Source organism: Pongo abelii, chromosome 10 (assembly GCF_028885655.2).
Source record: "Pongo abelii isolate AG06213 chromosome 10, NHGRI_mPonAbe1-v2.0_pri, whole genome shotgun sequence".
Classification (NCBI taxonomy): domain Eukaryota; kingdom Metazoa; phylum Chordata; class Mammalia; order Primates; family Hominidae; genus Pongo; species Pongo abelii.
In genome coordinates this window covers 122,357,376-122,380,356 of record NC_071995.2, presented here as the reverse complement: position 1 = coordinate 122,380,356, position 22,981 = coordinate 122,357,376, and the positions used below count along the sequence as shown (strand labels likewise).

Here is a 22,981-nt window from a genome sequence, read left to right as displayed (position 1 = left end):
TTGAGAAAGGGCTGTCTTCAAGGCTGGAGTGCAGTGGTACAATTATAGTTCACCATAGCCTCAACCTCCCGGGCTCAAAAGATTCTCCCACCTCAGTCTTCTAAGTAGCTGGGACGACAGGTGTGCGCCACCACGCCTGGCTAATTTTTAAATTTTTTTGGTAGAGACAGGGGTCTCACTATGTTGCCCAGGCTGGTCTGAAACTCCTGGCCTCAAGCAATCCTCCTGCCTTGGAGTCCCAAAGTGCTGGGATTACAGGCGTGAGCAACTGCACCTGGCCCTGTCTTAGTCATTTTTAAGTGTACAGTTCAGAGGCATTAAGTACATTCACAGTCTCGTGCGCCACCACCACCATCCATCTCCAGAACTCTTTTCATCTCGCAAAACTGAAACACTGTCCCCATTAAACACTAATTTCCCACCCGCCACTCCATTGGCCCCTGGCACCCACCATTCCACTTACTCTCTTTCTGGATTTAACTACTCTAGGCGTCTCCTGTAAGTGGAGTCATATCGTAGTTTTCCTTTTGTGTCTGGCTTATTTCACCTAACAATGTTTTCGAGGTTTATCCATGTTGTAGCCCATGTCAGAATCTCCTTCCATTCTAAGGCTGAGTACATTCCATTGTGTGCAGGCCCTACATTTGTTTATCCATCAGCTGACAATGGCAATGTGTATTTTATGCTTGCAGCATATGTCCATTTGGATAGGCCCCATCTCAAGTGCTCAGTGGCTGCTGGTGGCTGCCGAATTGGACACATTGAGCTCAACGATGCTCTCAGAAGCACGGTGGCTCACGCCTGTCATCCCAGCACTTTGGGAGGCTGAGGCGGGTGGATCACTTGGGGCCAGGAGTTTGAGACCAGCCTGGGCAACATGGCAAAGCCCCATCTCTACAAAAAATACAAAAAGTAGCCAGGTGTGGTGGCGTGCACCTGTAATCCCAGCTACTCGGGAGGCTGAGGCACGAAAATTGCTTGAGCCCGGAAAGCGGAGGTTGCAGTGAGCCGAGATTGCCACCACTGCACTCCAGCCTGGGCAACACAGCGAGACTCGCAAAAACAACAACAACAACAACAAAATTGCTGTGCCCTCTCTCTGGGCCTTTCTCCATATGTTTGCCATATTGGCTTCTTGGAGCTGTCATAATAAATGACCACAAACTGGGTGGCCAAAAACAGTTTATTCTTGTAGTTCTGGAGGCCAGAGATTCATAGTCGGGCATCAGCAAGGCCATGCTCCCTCCAGCGCCTCTCAGCAGGAGTCCTTCCTTGCCTCTGGGGGCTGTCGGCATCCTCACCTGTGGCTACACCATGCCTGTCTCTGCCTCTGCAGCCAAATGTTCTCCTCCGTGTCTGTGTGTCTCAGCTCCCTCTCCTTTATCTTTTGTTATTTAATGGGATTTTTTTGTTTGTTTTTTGTTTTGAGACAGGGTCTCACGTTGCCCCGCGGGCTGGAGTGCAGTGGTGCGATCTCGGCTCACTGCAACCTCCGCCTCCCTCACCTCCTGCTCAGGTAATCCTCCTGCCTCAGCCTCCCAAGTAGCTGGGACTACAGGCATGTGCTACCATGCCCAGCTAATTTTTGTACTTTTTGTAGAGATAGGGTTTCACCATGTTGCCCAGGCTGGTCTCAAGCTCCTGGGCTCAAGTGATCTGCCTGCCTCAGTCTCCCAAAGTGCTGGGATTACAGGCATGAGGCATAGCGCTCAACCTCCTTTGTCTTATAAGGACACCAGGTATTGGATTTAGGGCCTACCCCTCATCCCCCCTCATGCACCATGACTTCATCTTAACTAATTACATCTGCAAATACCCTATTTTCAAATAAGGCCGCATTCCGAGGTTCTGGGTCACTGGGATTACAGCGATCTAGAGCCACCATGCCCAGCAGTGTTTAGGTCAGATTCTTTCAGGAGGGAATCTGAGACAGGGATTCCCCCAGAGGGGAGGGAGTGGAGGAAGCAGGACAGGGAAAGCAAGAGGAAGCGGAGCAGGGCCGTGATCTCGGAGCAGGGCCGTGATCTCGTGATCTCGGCAGAGTCCGGCAGGGTGGCCTCAGCCTGAGCCCCTGGGGAGTCTGGAATGTAAGTTACACCTCAGGGTTTTCCTGCCCTTAGGCGAGGAGCTGGACTTCTAGTGCAGAGCCTGCCAGCCAGGATGTCTGAGGTAGCAAAGGCACATCAAAGAGCAGTGGTGTAAACTCGGGCCCAGGTGATCCAAGACCAACTTCGTGAGAAATGTGAGCTGTGGTCATCATCATTCCCATGTTGAAGGTGCTTTGCTCCCTCTGATGGGCTGAGAAACACACTGGTCTGATACGAAGAGACCCAGATTACAGCTCCTACATGAGCACTAACTAGCAGTGAGATTTGGGCCAAGTTGCTCAATCATCTCAGGGCATTTTCTCTTTTTTTTTTTTGTGACAGTCTCGCTCTGTCGCCCAGGCTGGAGTGAAGTGCTGCAATCTCAGCTCACTGCAACCTCCGCCTCCTGGGTTCAAGCCATTCTCCTGCCTCAGCCTCCCAAGTAGCTGGGATTACAGGCCTGTGCCACCACGCCTGGCTAATTTTGTATTTTTAGTAGAGACGGGGTTTCTCCATGTTGGTCAGGCTGGTCTTGAACTCCTGAACTCAGGTGATCCGCCCCCCTCACCCTCCCAAAGTGCTGGGATTACAGGCATGAGCCACCACGCCCAGCCTGGTGTTTGGCTCGGTGGCTCATGCCTGTAATCCCAACAATTTGGGAGGCCGAGGTGGGTGGATCATGAGGTGAAGAGATAAAGACCATCCTGGCCAACCTGGTAAAACCCCGTCTCTACTAAAAATACAAAAAAATTAGCTGGGCATGGTGGTGGGCACCTGTAATCCCAGCTACTCAGGAGGCTAAGGCAGAAGAACCTCTTGAACCCGGGAGATGGAGGTTGTAGTGAGTTGAGATCGCGCCACTGCATTCCAGCCTGGCGACAGAGTGAGACTCTCTCAAAAAACAAACAGACAAAAAAAAACACCATAGTATATATTCACTCTTACTGTGTAAGAGTTAGATAAAACTAAGCACAAAACATGACACTCCCCTTTGCTTTACCCCCACTGCACTGCCAGAGGGAAAACCTTCCCTTTCTATCCATCTACACACAAATTTGTTTATTTTGTTTTCAAAATAAAAGAGATTGTGCTATGAATTGTTACTTGTCCTTTTTTATAAATTATGTATTTTAATTAAAGTTCTGTATTTTAATTTATAAAATTAAACACCTTGGGAGTCTGAGGCAGGAGGATTGCTTGAGACCAGGAATTTGAGACCAGTCTGGGCAACATAGTGAGACCCTGTCTCTACAAAAATTTTTTTAAATTAGCCAGGCATGGTGGTGCACACCTGTAGTCCCAGCTACTCAGGAGGCTGAGGTGGGAGAATCTTTTGAGCCCAGGAGGTCGAGGCTGCAGTGAGTCTTGATTGCACCACTGCACTCCAGCCTGGGCAACAGAGCAAGACCCTGTCTCTTAAAAAAAATGTATTTATGTATTTATTGTTTGGGTTGTCTATTTTTTAATTGAGGTGAATTCACGTAATATACAAATAACAATTTTAAAGAGCACAGTTCAGTAGCATGTATATCATTTAATTCAGTAGCATGTAGTATATCATTTAATTCAGTAGCATGTAGTATATCATTTAATTTACTCATAATGGGCTGGGCGTGGTGGCTCACACCTGTAATCCCAGCAGTTTGGGAATCTGAGGCAGGCGGATCACTTGAGGTCAGGAGTTGGAGACCAGACTGGCCAACATGGTGAAACCCCGTCTCTACTAAAATACAAATATTAGCCAGGCATGGTGGCGCATGCCTGTAATCCCAGCTACTCGGGAGGCTGAGGCAGGAGAATCGCTTGAACCCAGGAGGCAGAGGTTGCAGTGAGCTGAGATTGCGCCACTGTACTCCAGCCTGGGTGACAGAATGAGACTCTCAAAAAAAAAAAAATTTCGTTTTTAATTATGACAGTGTTGTACAACCATCACCTGTTTTGTTCCAAAACATTTTCACCACCTTGCTGAGGTGACTCCGCACCTGTCAGGTCTCCCCCCAGCCTCTTGTCTCTGCCCTCCCTCCCTGCAGGTACAGCCGCTGGCAGCCTCTAATCTGCTTTCTGCCTCTGTGGATTTGCCAGTTCTGGACATTTCCTATCGATGGAATCACACTGTATGCAACCGTGGGGTCTGGTCTTGGACCCCACGTCGTTTTCGAGGTTCATCCGTGCTGTGGCGTGTCAGAGCTGCTTTCCTCGTTATGGCTGAATCGTCCTCCGCTGTGTGGACCGAGTGCATTGTGCTTATCCATTCTCAGCGGGGTGACATTTGGGTGGCTTCCATCTTTCGGCTGCTGCAGATAGTGCTGCTGTGAACTTTGTCGCTTAACGGTCTATCTCAATGTTTTCGACGGCACATCGTGTCTCATGGCGTCCCACTGCCTGGACAGTGCCTTGCTGGTGGGTGTTAGCTCACTGCCAGATTCTCACTCCCACACGTGGCTGCCATGGCCGGCCATGGACGAGCTTCTCCATGGTGCCCCTTCCCAAGCGTCCCTTAAAATGTAGGTCCCTAGATCCTGAATTGCTGGGTGTCTCTGATGGCTCACAGCCCCCCCAGCTTTTAACAGTGTCTGTTAAGAATACTTGGCCTTCTCTTAGTTTTCCAAAGCACTCTTGTACTTTCTCTTAGCGGTGACCTGTGAAGCAGGGAGGCCTGGTCTTTCCATGTCAGGATAAAATGACAGCCGACACTTAGAGACACTTAGACACTCTGGCCCTGGGCCCCTCTGTTGTGAGCACTTCACATTGATGAAGCATGCACAGGCCTTTTGAGAGCACCGAGGCCTGAGGGGAAAGCAACTAAAAGGCGAAGCCGGGATCGGAGTCAGGTGCCAGGCTCCTGCCTCGGTCTCACAGCTCCTACAGCTGCCGCCCAGGAAGGTGATGAGGCTGCTGGGCTTCCACATGGACCCAGCCGCCCCCTCTTCGCATGTTCGCCTCTCGCCCACCTCTCCGGGAGCCAAGGCAGCCCCAGCACGGAGTAAATGAGTAGGTCCCGGCACCCCAGCACAGGGCATGTCGGGACAAGTGTTCAAACGGCAGGCGGGGGGTCGGGGGGGTTTGTGGCTTTGGCACTGACTTCTGTCTACATGGGACCTCAGCCCCCAAACACACATGTCACACACATACGTCACCCACACAGACACACACATACACCCCCACACACACACACGCCACACACACACAGACCTCACACACACCACACACACACGGACCTCACACACCGCACACACACAGACGCCACCACACACACATACACACACTCACCCTGCATACACCACACACACAGACCTCACACACACAGACCTCATACACCACATAGAAACCTTACACACACCACACACACAGACCTCACACAATACACACACACATACAGACCTCACACACACCGCACACACCACACACACACAGACCTCACACACTACACACACACACATCACACACATATACCACACACACACAGACCCCACATTCACACACATAGACCTCACACACCACACACAGAATACACAGAACACACACACACACACACGCCTCACACCACACACCCCCACATGCCCAAGGGTCGCCTTTCTGGGAAGCGTTAGCCGTGTCCCCGGGTCCCACCAGCTAAACCCAGCACTGCTCTGCAGCAGTGGCCCTGGGGCATAAAGAGGAGAGAGAGCACAGGCGGGCCCCCCACATGGCCCGGGAATCCCTCACAGGACCCACGCTGGAGGCAGGAGAGCAGAGCTGACGGGGAGAGGGCCCACTTCACAACTGCAAGCGGGGGGCCCGGCTTGGTCACCGGTTCTGTGCTTAGAGAAAGTGGACGCAGAGCAACTGCTGCGGCCACCTCCTGACACCCTGCCCTGCCGCTGGGCTCCCCAGGGGTCCGGGGGGGCCTTCCCCTGTCTTCCCCCATCTTCCTCATCAGGAGCCCCTGCCCCACACATGCCAGGCCTCGGCTCCAGGGACCGGTTGTCCTCATCTTCCCCCATCAGCAGGCGGAGATGAATTGTACCAGTAGGGCCCTTGGCCAGCTAGTGTTTCTTATCTTTTCCTTTTAAACATTCTGGAGGAAAACACGTCGCAGAATTGCCCCTCTGTAACCTGTGTAGGTGCACAGGGCAGTGGTGTTTACTGCGTGCACGAGAGTGGGCAGCAGAGCGCTGGACCGCTTTCATCTTGCCGACAAAAACTATGTCCGCATCTGTGGGTTTGACTTCTCTAGGGAGCTCCTCCTATAAGTGGAATCATACGGCATTTGTCCCTTGTGCCTGGCTTTTTCACTAAGCATAAGGTCTTCAGGGTTCATCCATGTGGCAGCATGTGACAGGATTTCCTTCTCTTTTTTTTTTTTTTTTTGAGACGGAGTTTTGCTCTTGTTACTCAGGCTGGAGTGCAATGGCACGATCTCAGCTCACTGCAACCTCCACCTTTGAGGTTCAAGCGATTCTCCAGCCTCAGCCTCCTGAGTAGCTGGGATTACAGGCATGTGCCACCATGCCTGGCTAATTTTGTATTTTTAATAGAGATGGGGTTTCTCCATGTTGGTCAGGCTGGTCTCGAACTCTCGACTTCAGGTGATCCACCCACCTCAGCCTCCCAAAGTGCAGGGATTACAGGCATGAGCCACCGTGCCCAGCCGATTTCCTTCCTTTTTTAAGGCTGAGTAACATTCCATTGTATAGACAGACCACATTTTCTTTATTCCATTCTTCCGTTGTTGGACATTTAGCTTGCTTCCACCTCTTGGCTATTTTTGTTTGTTTGTTTGTTGTTTTGAGATGGAGTCTCACTCTCCTGCCCAGGCTGGAGTGCAGTGGCGTGATCTCGGCTCACTGCAACCTCTGCCTCCTGAGTTCAAGAGATTTCCAGCTCATTTTTGTATTATTAGTAGAGACAAGGTTTCACCATGTTGACCAGGTTGGTCTCCAACTCCTGACCTCAAGTGATCCGCCCTCCTCGCCTTCCCAAAGTGCTGGGATTACAGGTGTGAGTCACCGCGCCCAGCCTTGGCTATTGTTTTTTTTAACAACTTTTTTTTTTTTTTTTTTGAGATGAGGTCTCACTTTGTTACCCAGGTGGAGTGCAATGATGCGATCATAGCTCACTGCAGCCTCTAACTCCTGAGCTCAAGTGATTCTCCCACCTTGTCCTCCCAAAGTGCTGGGATTACAGGCATGAGCCACTGTGCCCAGCCTTAACATTTTAAATTGAGATATAACTTAGAGTGAAGTGAACACATTTTAAGTATACGGCTCTATGAATTTTTGCATGTATGTTCAGATCAGGATAGAGAATAGTTCAACACCCCAGAATGCACCTTCTCGTCCCTTCCCAGACTAAACTTCACAAGGTCACCCTGACTCTGACCTTTGTCTCCAGAGATTAATTCAGCCTTGTTTTGAACTTCATATACATGGAATCATACAGGGTATGCTTTTTGGAAATTGAGAAATCGTTAAGATTCACCGTATTTTAAATGTGGATAACTCGGTGGGTTTTGGGGGTTTTTTTGTTTTGTTTTTTGTTTTTTTTTGAGACAGTCTCTCTCTCTTGCCCAGGCTGAAGAGCAGTGACACAATCATAGCTCACTGCAGCCTCAAACTCCCCAACTCAGGTGATCCCGCTACCTCAGCGTCCCAAGTAGCTGGAACTATAGGTGTGGGCCACCACACCTGGCTAATTTTTTTATTTTTAGTAGAGATGAGGTCTCAATTATTTGCGCAGGTTGGTCTTGAACTCCTGAGTTCCAGTGATCCTCCTGCCTTGGCCCCCCAAAGTGCTGGGATTACAGGCATAAACCACCGCGCCTGGCCCAACTCAGTGGTTTTTAGAATATTCACAAAGTTGTCCAACTATCACTATTGTCAGATTTTTGGAAATTGTTGTCATCCCAAAAGCAATCCCCCATTCCCCCTATTCCCCCCCAGCCCTAGGAAACCACTGGTCTTCTTTTTTTTTTTTTTTTTTTTTCCGAGACGGAGTTTTGCTCTTGTTGCCCAGTCTGGAGTGCAGTGGTGTGATCTCAGTTCACCGCAACCTTCACCTCCCGGGTTCAAGTGATTCTCCTGCCTCAGCCTCCCAAGTAGCTGGGATTACAGGCATGCGCCACCATGCCCGGCTGATTTTGTATTTTTAGTAGAGACGGGGTTTCTCCTTGTTGGTCAGGTTGGTCTCAAACTCCCAACATCAGGTGATCTGCCCGCCTTGGCCTCCCAAAGTGCTGGGATTACAGGCGTGAGCCACCGCGCCCAGCCACTGGTCTTCCTTCTGCCTCTGTGGACTGATCTATTATGGGCATTTTATGTGAATGGAGTCGTACAACATTTGTCCTTTGTGCCTGGCTTCTTTCATTCAGCATCATGTTTTCAAGCTTTATTCATGTTGTAGCATATATTAGTGCTTCATTCCTTTTTATGGCTAAATAATATTCCGTTGTAAAAATGTATCATGGCCGGGTGCAGTGGCTCATGCCTGTAACCCCAGCACTTCGGGAGGCCAAGGTGGGCGGATCACTTGAGGTCAGGAGTTCAAGACCAGCCTGGCCAACATGGTGAAACCCCATCTCTACTAAAAAACACAAAACTAGTCGGGTCTGGTGGCACACGCCTGTAATCCCAGCACTCAAGAGGCTGAGGCAGGAGAATCGCTTGAACCCAGGAGGTGGAGGTTGCAGTGAGTCAAGATCATGCCACTGCACTCCAGCCTGGGGCACAGAGTGAGACTCTGTCTCAAGAAAAAAAAAAAAAAAAGATGTATCACTTTTTGTTGATCCATTCATCTGTTGAGGGACATTTGGGTTGTTTCCCCTTTTGGCTATTATGAATAAGGCTGCCGTGAATGTTTGTGTACAGGTGTTTATGTGGACATGTGATTTCAGTTCTTTTGGGGTCTATACCTAGAGTAGAATTACTGGGTTAAATGGTAACTCTGTGTTTAACCACCACGCCGTCTTCCACAGCAGCTGTACCATTTTATTTTATTTTTTGAGACAGAGTCTTGCTCTGTTGCTCAGGCTGGAGTGCAGTGGTGAGATCTTGGCTCACTACAACCTCCGTCTCCCAGGCTGAAGCAATTCTCATGCCTCAGTCTCCCAAGTAGCTGGGATTACAGGCGTACATCACCACGCCCAACTAATTTTTGTATTTTTAGTAGAGACAGAGTTTTACCACGTTGGCCAGGCTAGTCTCGAACTCCTGACCTCAAGCGATCCGCCCACCTTGGCCTCGCAAAGTGCTGGGATTACAGGCGTGAGCTACCGCACATGGCCTAGCTGTACCATTTTACATTCCCATCAGCAGTATATTAGGGTTCTAATTTCTCCAAATCCTCATACATACACACATACATCCTATTACCTGTCTTTTTTTTTGAGACAGTATCTCATTCTGTCACCCAGGCTGGAGTGCAGTGGCATGATCATAGCTCATTGCAGCCTCGAACTCCTGGGCTCAAGCAATCCTCTTGCTTCAGCCTCCTGAGTAGCTGGGACTACAGGCGTGTGCCATCACACCCAGTTAGTATTTTTTAATTTTTTGTAGGGACGGGGTCTCCCTATGTTGCCCTGGCTGGTCTCGAACTCCTGGGCTCAGGCAATCCTCCTGTCTTGGCCTCCCAAAGTGCTGGGATTACAGGCATGAACCACTGTGCCTGGCCTCAGTCTTTCAAATAGCCGCACAGTGTGGGTTGTACAGTGGTTAATTTCACCATCCTCCTCCTGAGGCATCTGGGCACACCTACCTGTTGAGGGCCCCCCACGATATAGTTGCTAGAGTGCATGTGTAAGCTTTAGCAGGTAAGGCCAAACGAATTTCCATAGTGGCACTTCCAGCAGCAAGGCACACGTCTTCCAGCTGCCCCACTTTCTCACCAGCACTTGGTGGTGTCAGTCCTTCTCATTTCAGCCATTCTGGTGGCTAAATGGATTCTTGCCCCTTCTTTTCATCCCTGCCTCTGCACACCAGCCATGGCTGACGTCTCTGTGAGGTCTTAGGACTTTTGTGCAGCTCTCTGCCTCAGAGCTGAGCAGGACCCAGCAGGTGCTAGAAGAAACCCGAGTGGTCATTCAGCTTGAAGGGCTGCACTCATGCCCCCCATGGCCATTGGTGGGAGGATACACCGTCCGATCTCATGGCTTTGTGTAGCTTTCTACTGTATGTGCTTTACATGAACAGCAGCATCAGAAAGGTGGAGAATGGAAAAATAATTCACATACCCATTTCGCAGATGAGTGAATAGAGGCTCAGAGAGGTGAGCGTAACTTCAGAAGTCTTAAGCCATGAGCCTCAATGGCACCAGGTCGTGGAGCTGAGCTTTCTGTACCGCTCTCCAGGGCCTCCCAGTGCCTTGGGGCCCTGTCCACATTTCCCATAATTCCCTGTACTGCAGCGTCCTTTCCCTCCAGCCGTGTCATGTGCATACAGAGGACGCCCACCCCTGCTGGAAGTCTTTAAGTCTGTCCTCTCTGGCTGCCTCTTCCTGGTCTCCTCTGCCTGACCCTCCTGCTCTGCACAGCCCCTATATGTTGAGACCCTGAGGCTCCTGTTGTCCCTGCAGGGGATAATCCAACCCCTGACCCAAGCCTTAAGGCATTGTGTGGCCTGGGCTTGTTTTAGCTCATGCGTGCATCACCCCCATGGCCTCTGTGCCTCAGCCCACATTGCCCTCAGCCCCTGATGCAGCCCCTCCCCCAGGGCCTTTGCACTCACTGCCGCCTGCACTGCGCTGTCCTTGCCACCAGGCCTCCCTTCCTCTGTGGCCTCTGGTCTCAGTGGAAATGACCCCTGCTGTGAGAGGCCTGCCCTGCGCCCATGGTCTGCATGGGGTCTCCCTGGTCACTTTTCTCAGCCTGTCACATCCGTCACAGTGCTCAACTTGTCTGTAATGGCACATGCCTCTCTGACATCTGTAAACCAGTGAGAGCAGAATCAGGTTTCATTTATTCACCATGCTGACCCTCATGACTAGTTCGGTGTCATGTACACAACAGGTGCTCAATAAACACTTGATGGCCAGGTGTGGTGGCTGATGCCTGCCATCAGGGCCCTTCAGGAGGCTGAGGTGGGAAGATCACTTGAGCCCAGGAGTTTGAGATCAGCCTGGGCAACATGGCAAGACCTTGTCTCTACAAAAAAAGATTCAGAAACGAGCTAGCTGTAGTGGTGCATCTTTGTAGTCCCAGCTACTCAGAGGCTGAGGTGGGAGGATCACTTAAGCCCAGGAGGTGGAGGTTGCAGTGAGCTGTGATCCTTCCACTGCACTCTAGCCTAGGTGACAGAGACCCTGGGTCAAAAAAAACAGAAAACAAAAACTCGATGTCCGGGAAGAGTAGCCCACACCTGTAGTCCTAGCAATTGGTGGGACTCAGGTAGGAGGATTGCTTGAGGCCAGGAGTTCAAGACCAGCCTGGGTAACACAGTGAGACTTAAAAAAAATTTTTTTAATTAGCTAAGTGTGGTGGTGCACGCAGTGGTCCCCGGTCCTGGGGAGGCTGAGATGGGAGAATCACTTGAGCCTGGGAGGTCAAGGCTGCAGTGAGCTGTGATCATGCTACTGCACTTTAGCCTAGGTAACAAAGCAAGACCCTGTCTCTAAACAAACAGGCTGGGTGCAGTGGCTCACGCCTGTAATCCCAGCACTTTGGGAGGCCGAGCAGGGCAGATCACTTGAGGTTAGGAGTTCGAGACCAGCCTGGCCAACATGGTGAAACCCTGTCTCTACTAAAAATACAAAAATTGCCACGCATGGTGGCGCATGTCTGTAGTCCCAGCTACTCAGGAGGCTGAGGCAGAAGTCCTTGAACTGAGGAGGTAGAGGTTGCAGTGAGGCAAGATTGTGCCACTGCACTCCAGCCTGGGCAGCAAAGTGAGACTCCGTCTCAAAAAAATAAAAAAATAAAAAAAAAACTTGATGAGTGAACATTCTGATGAGGGTACACATATGCAAAAATATGTGAGGGTACCCCCAGAAGGTGGCTGTGTCTGGGAGAAAGTAGGGACTAGAGTCTGCCCCATGGTGACACATTCTGATGACCTTAAGGGAGCCTTCTGCGTCTCGTGCCCTGGTGGCAAGGCAGCTTGGTATCACGGAGAAGACATGGGATCTGGAGTCAGAAAACCTGGGCTTGAGTTTTTGGCTGTAAGACTTTGAGAAAAAAAAAAATCTCTGGGCCTCAGTTTTTCATATATGTAAAATGAGACTGATGTTAGAAACAACAGTAATGATAATAAGACCCATTTCCAGTGGTTGGGAATGAGAATGAAATAGGGTCCAGGGTGTAAAGCAGTTTATCCGTCCTGGGCTTGGGAGGAGTACGTTGCACTTTGGGAGTGCGGAAGAAGAACCAGTTCCCGTTCACTGGCCAGCCTCGGGCGTCTGCCGTGTGTGGGGCCCTGGAATACAGAGACTAATGAGACAGGCTGATGCCTCCAGGACGATCATATAAAATCCCAAGCTCAAGCTCAGGACCCAGGCCTTACCTGGGTTTGTGGCCCTGGCAGCGTCGCCTGCTGTTCTGGAAACACACCAGGGATGCTTGTTCATGGTGGTGACCACCGAGACGAGAGAGAGGAGGTCAGCAGCAAGGACTCTGATGCAATGGCGCAGCCTGGGGGGAAAGTCATGCCAAGGAAATAGCTGAGGGGTCACCGCTGTGCTTTCTCCTCATGGGATTAGATCTGGCTGCATGTCCTGCGTCCGGGGGCTAAGGAGGGATGTTTCCCCCTCGTTCACCTGGGATTGAGCCTGGCCATTGCAGGCCAGCCCAGGCTTCAGGGAGCAGGTGTGCACTGGCAGCCCCAGCACCTACGGAAGGCTGAATAATGGCCCCAAAATATCAGGTCCTAGTTGCTAGAACCTGTGGATGTCACCTGATGTGGTAATGTCTTTGCAGGTGTGTTATTTCATTCCAGATCTTGAGATGGGGATGTTATCCTGGCTTACTTGGGTGAGCCCAGAATGTAATCACAGGTGTCCTTGTAAGATGGAGGCAGGGAGAGATTTGGCACTGACAGAAGAGGAGGCAGCCACGGGACCACAGAGGCAGAGACTGGAAAGATGTCACCACAAGCCGAGGAGTGCTGGTGGCCACCAGAAGCTGGAAGAGGGAAGGAACGAAATCTCCCTGGGCCGGGCACGGTGGCTCACGCCTGTAATCCCATCGCTTTGGGAGGCTGAGGCGGGTGGATGGCTTGACGTCAGGAGTTTGAGACCAGCCTGGCCAACATGGCAAAACCCCATCTGTACTAAAAATACAAAAAAATTAGCCGGGTTGTGGCGGGTGCCTGTAATCCCAGATACTTGGGAGGCTGAGGCAGAAGAATCGCTTGAACCCAGGAGACAGAGGTTGCAGTGAGCTGAGATCACGCCACTGCACTCCAGCCTGGGCTACAGAGTGAGACTCCGTCTCAAAAAAAAAAAAAAAAAAAAAAAAAAGGCTGGGCGCAGTGGCTCACGCCTGTAATCCCAGCACTTTGGGAGGCCGAGGTGGGCGGATCACGAGGTCAAGAGTTCGAGACAAGCCTGACCAACATAGTGAAACCCCGTCTCTACTAAAAATACAAAAATTAGCTGGGTGTAGCAGCGCGCGCCTGTAATCCCAGCTACTTGGGAGGCTGGGGCAGGAGAATCGCTTGAACCCGGGAGGCGGAGATTGCAGTGAGCCGAGATTGCACCACTGCATTCTAGCCTGGGCGAGAGGGCGAGACTCCATCTCAAAAAAAAAAAAAAAAAAAAATGGCCGGGCGTGGTGGCTCACACCTGTAAATCCCAGCACTTTGGGAGGCCGAGGCAGGTGGATCACGAGGTCAGGAGATCAAGTCCATCCTGGCTAACATGGTGAAACCCTGACTCTTCTAAAAATACAAGAAATTAGCTGGGCGTGGTGGCGGGCGCCTGTAGTCCCAGCTACTTGGGAGGCTGAGGCAGGAGAATGGCATGAACCTAGGAGGCGGAGCTTGCAGTGAGCCGAGAGCGCGCCACTGCACTCCAGCCTGGGCGACAGAGTGAGACTCTGTCTCAAAAAAAAAAAAAAAAAAAAAATTAGCCAGGCATGATGGCACGTGCCTGTAATCCCAACTACTTGGGAGGCTGAAGCAGGAGAATCACTGGAACCCAGGAGGGGTAGGCTGCAGTGAGCCGAGATCACACCACTGCACTCCAGCCTGGGTGACACAGTGAGACTCTATCTCAAAAAAGAAAAAAAAAAAATCTCCCTTAGAGGTCCAGAGGAAGCATGGCCCTGGTAACACCTTGATTTCAGGTTCATTTGGACCTTCTGGCTTCTAGAGCTATGAGAAAATAAATTTCTGATGTGTTAAGATACCAAAATTATTGGTCATTTGTTACAGGAGGTGCAGGAAACTGACACAGCACCCGTCCTCACAGGTCATTAATTCAACAATAACTTAACGGGCACCTGCGGTGTGCCAGGCATCATGTGGGGCCCAGGGAATGTAACAGTGACTAGGGCAGACAGGGCCTTGCCCTCCTGTGACACACAGTCTAGTTGGGGTAGGGATGAGGTGTGGACCTCGCCCGCCTGCGGTGTGCCAGGCACCATCTTCAGGGCTCTGTGTGTATTAACTGTGAAAGTTGTCTGAATCAAAATGGGGTCACCAATGTTTCTCAAAACTCTGACGGGGAAGGCCATGAAGAGAGGGTTTTCATGCTTGCATGCCCGATAACAAAAAAGACTCTGGAAAAACGACAGCTTTGCACAAAAGCCTTTGTAACCTTACACAAAAAGACTTCTGCTAGGACGTCTGCCTGGCAGTGGCCGGTCCAGCCTCAGACTGCAGTCACCCTTGTTATTTGATGTTTGTAGCCAAGGATAATTATTAATATTTCAGAACAATTATGTAACCATCCTTATTTTTTCCTTTAAAAATCTTTGTTTTCCTTTACCTCCCTGAATACACATAGTTTACTATCGCAGGCGGATTCCCATTGCAACGCTCTACTCCCAAATAAATAGCTTTTCCTTTTTTTTTTTTTTTTTTTGAGACGGAGTTTCACTCTTGTTGCCCAGGCTGGAGTGCAGGGGTGCGATCTCAGCTCACCGCAACCTCCACCTCCCGGGTTCAAGCGATTCTTCTGCCTCAGCCTCCCGAGTAGTTGGGATTACAGGCATGCGCCACCACGCCTGGCTAATTTTGTATTTTTAGCAGAGACGAGGTTTCTCCATGTTGGTCAGGTTGGTCTCAAGCTCCCGACATAGGTGATCTGCCTGCCTGGGCCACCCAGAGTGCTGGGATTACAGTTTTTGTTTTGTTTTTTGGGTTGTTTTTTTTCTTTTTTTTTTTTTTTTTTTCGAGACAGAGTCTTGAACTGTTGCCCAGGCTGGAGTGCAGTAGTGTGATCTCGGCTAACTGCAACCTCCGCCTCCCGGATTCAAGCGATTCTCCTGCCTCAGCCTCCCGAGTAGCTGGGACTACAGGCACGCACCACCAGGGCCAGCTAATTTTTGTATTTTTAGTAGAGACAGGGTTTCACAATGTTGGCCAGGATGGTCTCGATCTCTTGACCTCATGATCCGCCCACCTCGGCTTCCCAAAGTGCTGGGATTACAGGCGTGAGCTACCGGCACCCAGCCTGAGGTTGTTTGTTTGTTTGTTTGTTTGTTTTGAGACAGGGTCTTGTTCTGTCACCCAGGCCTGGAGTACAGTGGTACAATCAGAGCCCACTGCAGCCTCAAACTCCTGGGCTCAAGTGTTCCTCCCTCGTCAGCCTCCTAAGTAGCTGAGACTACAAGTGGACACCACCACACTTGGCTAGTTAAAAAAAATCTTTTTGTAGAAACAGGTCTTGTTATGTTGCCCAGGCTGCTCTCAGACTCCTGGCCTCAGTGATCCTCCTGCCTCAGCCTCCCAAAGCACCGGGATTACAGGCGTGAGCCAACATGCTTGGCCATCTTTTATTTTATTTTTAAATTTTATTTACTTTTTATTTTTGGGACAGAGTCTTGCTGTTGTCACCCAGGCTGGAGTCCAATGGCACGATCTCGGCTCACTGCAACCTCTACCTCCCAGGTTCAAGCAATTCTCCTGCCTCAGCCTCCCAAGTAGCTGGGATTACAGGTGCCCGCCACCATACCCGGCTAATTTTTTTTTGTATTTTTAGCAGAGACAGGGTTTCACCATGTCGGCCAGGCTGGTCTCAAACTCCTGACCTCAGGTGATCCACCCACCTCAGCCTCCCAAAGTGCTGGCATTACAGGCATGAGCCACCGCGCCCGGCCCATCTCTTATTTTAGAGAACCTTTCTCTGTTCATCATTTAGGTTGACATAATCAATCCTCACTACAGCCCTATGAATTGTGGGGACTGTCATCACCCTACTTTATAGAGGTGGAAACTGAGGCACAAAGAGGCTAGCTCTAAACCAAACTGCTGATAAACAGGAGAGCCAGTGTCTGAGCTTGAGCCCAGCCTGAATCACTGTGCAGTGTCATCTTTCGTCAGATAAAAGAATGTAAGAGGCTGGGTGCAGTGGCTCACGCCTGTAATCCCAGCACTTTGGGAGGCCGAGGTGGGCGGATCACTTGAGGTCAGGAGTTTGAGACCAGCCTGGTCAACATGGCAAAACCCTGTCTGTACTAAAAATACAAAAATTAGCCAGGCGAGGCAGCACATGTCTGTTGCCTCAAGCTACTTGGGAGGCTGAGGTGGGAAGATCACTTGAGCCTAGGAGGCAGAGGTTGCAGAAAGCCAAGATTGCACCACTACGCTCCAGCCTGGGCAACAGAGTGAGAATCTGTCTCAAAAAAAAAAGAATGTAAGAGACACATAGGAACTGTAAAAAGTGCCATAAAGGTAATACATGAGGCCGGGCGTGGTGGCTCACGCCTGTAATCTCAGCACTTTGGGAGGCCGAGGTGGGTGGATCACGAGGTCAGGAGATGGAGACCATCCTGGCTAACATGGTGAAACCCCATCTCTACTAAAAATACAAAAAATTAGCCGGGCATGGTGGCGGGCGCCTGTAGTCCCAGCTACTCAGGAGGCTGAGGCAGGAGAATGGTGTGAACCCGAGAGGAGGAGCTTGCAGTGAGCCGAGATCGCGCCACTGCACTCCAGCCTGGGCGACAGAGCGAGAGAGACTCCATCTCAGGAAAAAAAAAAAAAAAAAAGTAATACATGATGGGTCAGGGATGGAGAGAAGCGAACGAATGAGGTGGGTGGGAGGTGGAGGCTGTCATTGGGTGGTCAGAGGAAGGGAGGCCTCTGTGAAGGGTGACTTTTGGGCTGAGGCCTGAAAAATGAAGCACGCCAGCCACGGGGAGGTGAGAAGGAAGGGACTGACGGGCAAGGAAGAGGCCTCAAGGTGGGAATGACCTTGGGGGGAATCAAGGAATAGAAAGCAGGCACTGGGGAGGGCGAAGGGCGTGAGTGGAGAGTGGAGAGGATGAGGCTGGGGAGGAGGCCGGGGGCCACTAAGACCTCAGTTTCATCCTCAGCAGAAGCGGTGGATGATTTCAACATAGGAGTAAGGTGGGCTCATCTGCCGGTCTCACTTGCCCACCCAGGCATGTCAGAGCGGGAGCGACAGGTGATGAAGAAGCTGAAGGAGGTGGTGGACAAACAACGCGATGAGATCCGCGCCAAGGACAGGGAGCTGGGCCTGAAAAATGAGGACGTTGAGGCTGTGAGTGACACACCCCTGACCTGTGTCCACCCTCCCAGCCAGTAGGGGCCAGCCAGAGACCAGACCCTCCACTCAGCAGCTCCCTTCTCTCCCTCACTGCCATTCTTGGGGCTCCGTGGGGTGTGGATCCTGCTCATGGCTTGGCGGGCCCAACCTGGAAACAGCAAGTCTTCACTGGCAGAGCAGGAGGAAACGTGGCACTGCCCGGTGAGCAGGCTCCTCCCGCCTCCTGGGAAGGTCCCAAGGCCTCAGCCAACTTTGCTCTGACCCCAAGGCCTCCTCCAGCCCCACCGCTTCATGCCCCTCTGTGAGCAGACTTAGCAGGGTCCAGCGTGCTCCAGGAACTCATACAGTGTCTCTGTGTAAATCAGAAAAAAATGCCCCTTTCTGAAGGCATGGTACTTCCATTCGTTGGGAAATTTTCATAATGTATTAATTCTAGCAAGACATCCTTCCATCTGCCATAAAATTATCATAGTAAATACACAAATTGCCCATCTCTAGCATCATCAGCTATAAGAACATGAACAACTTTCAAACAAAGATGTCTGCAATGTAAATGGCACACCTATGGATGGTTTGCCGTTGTGCAGTGCACAACCTAAGCTACCGCAGGTGGCAGCCCTGCACAATGGTCTCCCTTTTTCTACAGTTACAGCAGCAGCAGACACGGCTGATGAAGATCAACCATGACCTTCGGCACCGGGTCACGGTGGTGGAGGCCCAGGGGAAAGCCCTGATCGAACAGAAGGTGGAGCTGGAGGCAGACCTGCAGACCAAGGAGCAGGAGATGGGCAGCCTGCGAGCAGAGCTGGGGAAGTTGCGAGAGAGGCTGCAGGGGGAGCACAGCCAGAATGGGGAGGAGGAGCCTGAGGTGAGCAGGAAGCTGGGTGCAGAGGTGGTAGCAGAGGGTCAGTGTGGGGGTTGGCTCAAGGCAGGCAGGGTTGCCTTGTTTTCCCCATTATACTTAAGAAAATGGCCAGCCTGGGCAACATAGCAAGACCCCAGTTCTCTACAAACTTTTTTTTAATTAGCCACGCGTGGTGGTGCACACCTGTAGTACCAGCTGCCTGGGAGGCTTAGGCAGGAGGATCACTTGAGCCCAGGAGTTCAAGGCTGCGGTGAGCCATGATTGCACCACTGTGCTCCAGCCTGGGTAACAGAGCCAGACCTGTCTAAAAAAAAAGAGAGAGAGAGAAAACCAGAGGCTCAGAGAGAACAAGCTACTGGCCTGAGGACACACAGCTGAGGGGGTGGAACCCCAGACTCCCAGCATTCTTCCACCTCAGTGATGGTTATTGGGCACCTGCCATTCATTCATTCCTTCATTCATTCATTCATTCATTCATTCATTCATTCCTTCATTCATTCCTTCATTCATTCATTCCAATGATGGTTGACTCTGTAGCTGGCCCAGAGGATACAACAGCGAGCAAAATACAGACATGATCCCCGTCCACGTGGAGCTTACAGTTTAGTATGGGAGGCAGACATTAGTCAGTCCAGACCTTAGTCATTAATCACGCAGTACCATATGACCCAGCAATTCCACTCCTAGGCACATATCCGAAAGAATTGAGAGCAGGTGTTCAGACTTTTACATGAAGGCCAGGTGTGGTCACCTGCACTTGTAATCCCAGCCCTTTGAGAGGTTGAGGCAAGGGGATCAAGAAGATCACTTGAGGCCGGGAGCTCAAGACCGGCCTGGGCAACATAGCGAGACCCCATCTCTAAAAAAAATTCTTTAAAAATTAAAAACTTGCTTTTGGGCTGGGTGTAGTGGCTCACACCTGTAATCTCAGCACTTTGGGAGGCTGAGGTGGGCAGATCACTTGAGGTCAGGAGTTCAGGATCAGCCTGGCCAACATGGTGAAACCCTGTCTCTACTAAAAAAATAATACAAAATTAGCTGGGTGTGATGGTGGGCGTCTGTTATTCCAGCTACTTGGGAGGCTGAGGCAGGAGAATTGCTTGAACCTTGGAGGCGGAGGTTGCAGTGAGCTGAGATTGCGCCACTGCACTCCAGCCTGGGCAACAGAGTGAGTCAGACCCCATCTCAAAAAAAAAAAGAAAAAAAGAAAAACTTAGGTGTGGTGGCACATGCCTGTAGTCCAAGTTACTTGGGAGGATGAGGCAGGAGGATCACTTGAGCCCAGGAGTTTGAGGCTGCAGTGAGCCATGATTGAGCCATTGCTCTCCAGCCTGGGCAACAGAGTGAGACCCTATAGCAGCACTATTCACAGTCGCCAAAAGGTGGAAACAACCCACATGTCCATCAGCAGATGAATGGGTGAACAGTGGTCTCTCCATACAGGGGGATATGATTCAGCCCTACAGAGGAATGCAGCCCTGGCCACATGGCAGCACGGATGAGCCGCCAAAACATCATGCGGAGTGAAAGAAGCCAGGCCCAGAAGGCCAGTGTGTGACTCCATTTGCACGAAATGTCCCAGAACAGGCAAATCCATAGAGCCAGAAAGTAGATTGGTGTCTGAATGGGGCTTGGGGAGGGGGGAATGGGGAGTGACTGCCCATGGGCATGGAGTTCCCTTTGGGGGTGATGGAAATGATCCGGAATTAGAGAGCGGTGATGGTCGCACAACACCGTGCATGTTACTGTCCACGTGGCCGGAGCTGTCCATCACAGCCGCAGCTAACATCCGGGTAGGCCCAGGGCTGCAAGGTGGGCACTAGGGGTGTCTGTTCCTTAAATGTGCCCCCAGACTGTGCCAGGAACACAGAGGGTGAGATCGTTCATCCTGACAGAGGTGGGGAGGTGGGGTTTCAGGGAAGAGCTGTTCCTGAAGCCGGGCGTCAGTGTTAACAACGCTGAGACTTTGACAGGTAGAAATGTGGAAAATGGAGATGCTGTTTTAGAAAAGTAGAGTGAACTTTAGGGACACACTCAGGCTTGTGTTTTCTCCCAGCAGATATTTATGAGCTGTTGAAAGTTTGCAGATGCTGCGCTAGTAACCTGAGTTACAGGTAGGGGAGGTAGGACAGACAAGCTCACAGTCAGGTGGGTTCAAGTCCCAGCACAGTCATTAGGTAGCCTGTGAATTTGGTAGTTACTTCCAGGTTTGCTGTAGGACAGGAGAGGCATCTGGGATACAAATGAGGAAAGTCAGGGAGAGAAGTCTTTAAAAAAAGGGAGTAGTTGCCGGGCGTGGTGGCTCACACCTGTAATCCCAGCACTTTGGGAGACCGAGGCAGGCAGATCACTTGAGGTCAGGAGTTCGAGACCAGCCTGGCCAGTATGGTGAAGCCCCATCTCTACTAAAAATACAAAAATTAGCCGGGCTTGGTGGTGCACACCTGTAGTCCCAACTACTTTGCAGGGCCGGGACAAGAGAATTGCTTGAACCCAGGACGTGGAGGTTGTGGTGAACTGAGATCACGCCACTGCACTCCAGCCTAGGCGACATGGGTGAGACTCTGTCTCAAAAAAAAAAAAAGGAGCGGTTAAGGGCTGCTTTTGGCTAAAAATGACATAAGCCTAAGTTCAAATGGTTTAAGAGTTGGGAGGCCAAGGCAGGCCGATTTCTTGAGCTCAGGACTTCAAGACCAGCCTGGCTGACATGGCAAAACCCCGTCTCTGCTAAAATACAAAAAATTAGCCAGGCATGGTGGTATGCTCCTGTAGTCCCAGCTACTCGGGAGGCTGAGGCAGAAGAATTGCTTGAACGCAGGAGGCGGAGGTTGCCGTTAGCTGAGATCACACCACTGCACACCAGCCTGGGCAACAGAGCGAAATTCTGTCTCAAGAAAAAAAAAAAAAAATGGCCGGGTGTGGTGGCTCACTCCTGTATTCCCAGCACTTTGGGAGGCTGAGGCGGGTGGATCACCTGAGGTCAGGAGTTCGAGACCAGTCTGGCCAACATGGCGAAACCCCGTCTCTACTAAAAATACAAAAATTAGCTGGGCATGGTGGTGCATGCCTGTAATACCAACTACTAGGGGGGCTGAGGCAGGAGGATAGCTTGAACCTGGGAGGTGGAGGTTGCAGTGAGCTGAGATTGTGCCACTGCACTCCAGCCTGGGAAACAGAGTGAGACTCTGTCTCAAAAAAAAAAAAAAATGGGACCAGATGTGGTGGCTCACGCCTGTAATCCCAGCACTTTGGGAGGCCAAGGCAGGCGGATCACAAGGTTAGGAGATTGAGACCATCCTGGCTAACACGGTGAAACCCCATCTCTACTAAAAATACAAAAAATTATCCGGGCATGGTGGCGGACACCTGTAGTCCCAGCTACTCGGGAGGCTGAGGCAGGAGAATGGCATGAACCTGGGAGGTGGAGCTTGCAGTGAGCCGAGATCGTGCCACTGTACTCCAGCCTGGGCAACAGAGTGAGACTCTCTCAAAAAAAAAAAAATGTTTAAGAGGGCAAAAACGAATTTATTGACTGTGTAACTAAAAGCTCTGAGTTAGGGGTGGCTTCAGGTACAGCTGGCTCCAGGTGCTCACAAGCTGCTCTCAGGAATGTGGCTCCGACCTTCTCAGGCCCTGCTTTCCTCTGTGCTGTTGTCATTCTCAGCCAGGCTCTTGCTATACAGTTGCCACTAGTATTTGACCAGCATACCAACCCCAGTCAAAAGAAATGTCCTCTTTCCCTAGCGCCCCAGCAAAAGCCTCAGGAAATCCTCATTGGCCTATCACTGAAACAACTATTGTGGCCAGAGACCTAGAATATGCATGTTTATTCCTGAGTCACATGGCTGCGACCCAAGCCACATGGACTAAAAGTGGGAGGGAGGTCTTTCTCCAGAAGAAAACGGCAGTGACTTAGCGCAAAGACCCGAGGGAAGGATAAAGGCCAGGCAGAGACAACAGCTGTCATCTGCAGTGCTGGGGAGTCGGCACCCAGGGACCACACAGAGCTCTGAGTAGTAGGGGTGCGGGTCCCTCGCAGGGGTTCAGCAGGTGAGCAATACACTCAGCTGTTTCACTGGAGGACAGGGAAGGAGCTTATGACAGACATGGTTGTCAGGAGCCCTTTGCAATAACCCAAGTGAGAAGGTGAGGGCTGAACTCAATCTATGACAGTGGGAAGGAAGCTGGTGCCAAAGACAACCTCCAGGCTGAGGGTGGGGCGGTCGCCACCTCTGCCCTGCTCCCTGCTCCTAGTGTGCCCCTTCCAACCTTCAGGCCCCATGAGAGCTCAGGCCGGTCTCCTGGCTAGGCAGGGCCTGGCCCACACTGGGGTCTCAAGAACATGGAGACTCCCAGCCCTGTTCCAGGACTCTTTAGCAACAAGGGACAT

General features: G+C 51.1%; 1 protein-coding gene across 2 annotated transcripts in view; it reads left to right on the top strand.

Moving 5' to 3' along the window:
• The window catches only part of RILPL1 (Rab interacting lysosomal protein like 1), a 60,849-nt gene that overhangs the window by 16,190 nt on the left and 21,678 nt on the right, over nucleotides 1–22,981 (top strand). For both annotated transcript variants that reach the window (XM_024257079.3, XM_063712297.1), the window contains exons 3-4: nucleotides 17,602–17,720; nucleotides 18,373–18,594. In XM_024257079.3, coding sequence (XP_024112847.1) covers nucleotides 17,602–17,720; nucleotides 18,373–18,594 — 341 coding nt within the window. The remainder of the gene's footprint in view (nucleotides 1–17,601; nucleotides 17,721–18,372; nucleotides 18,595–22,981) is intronic.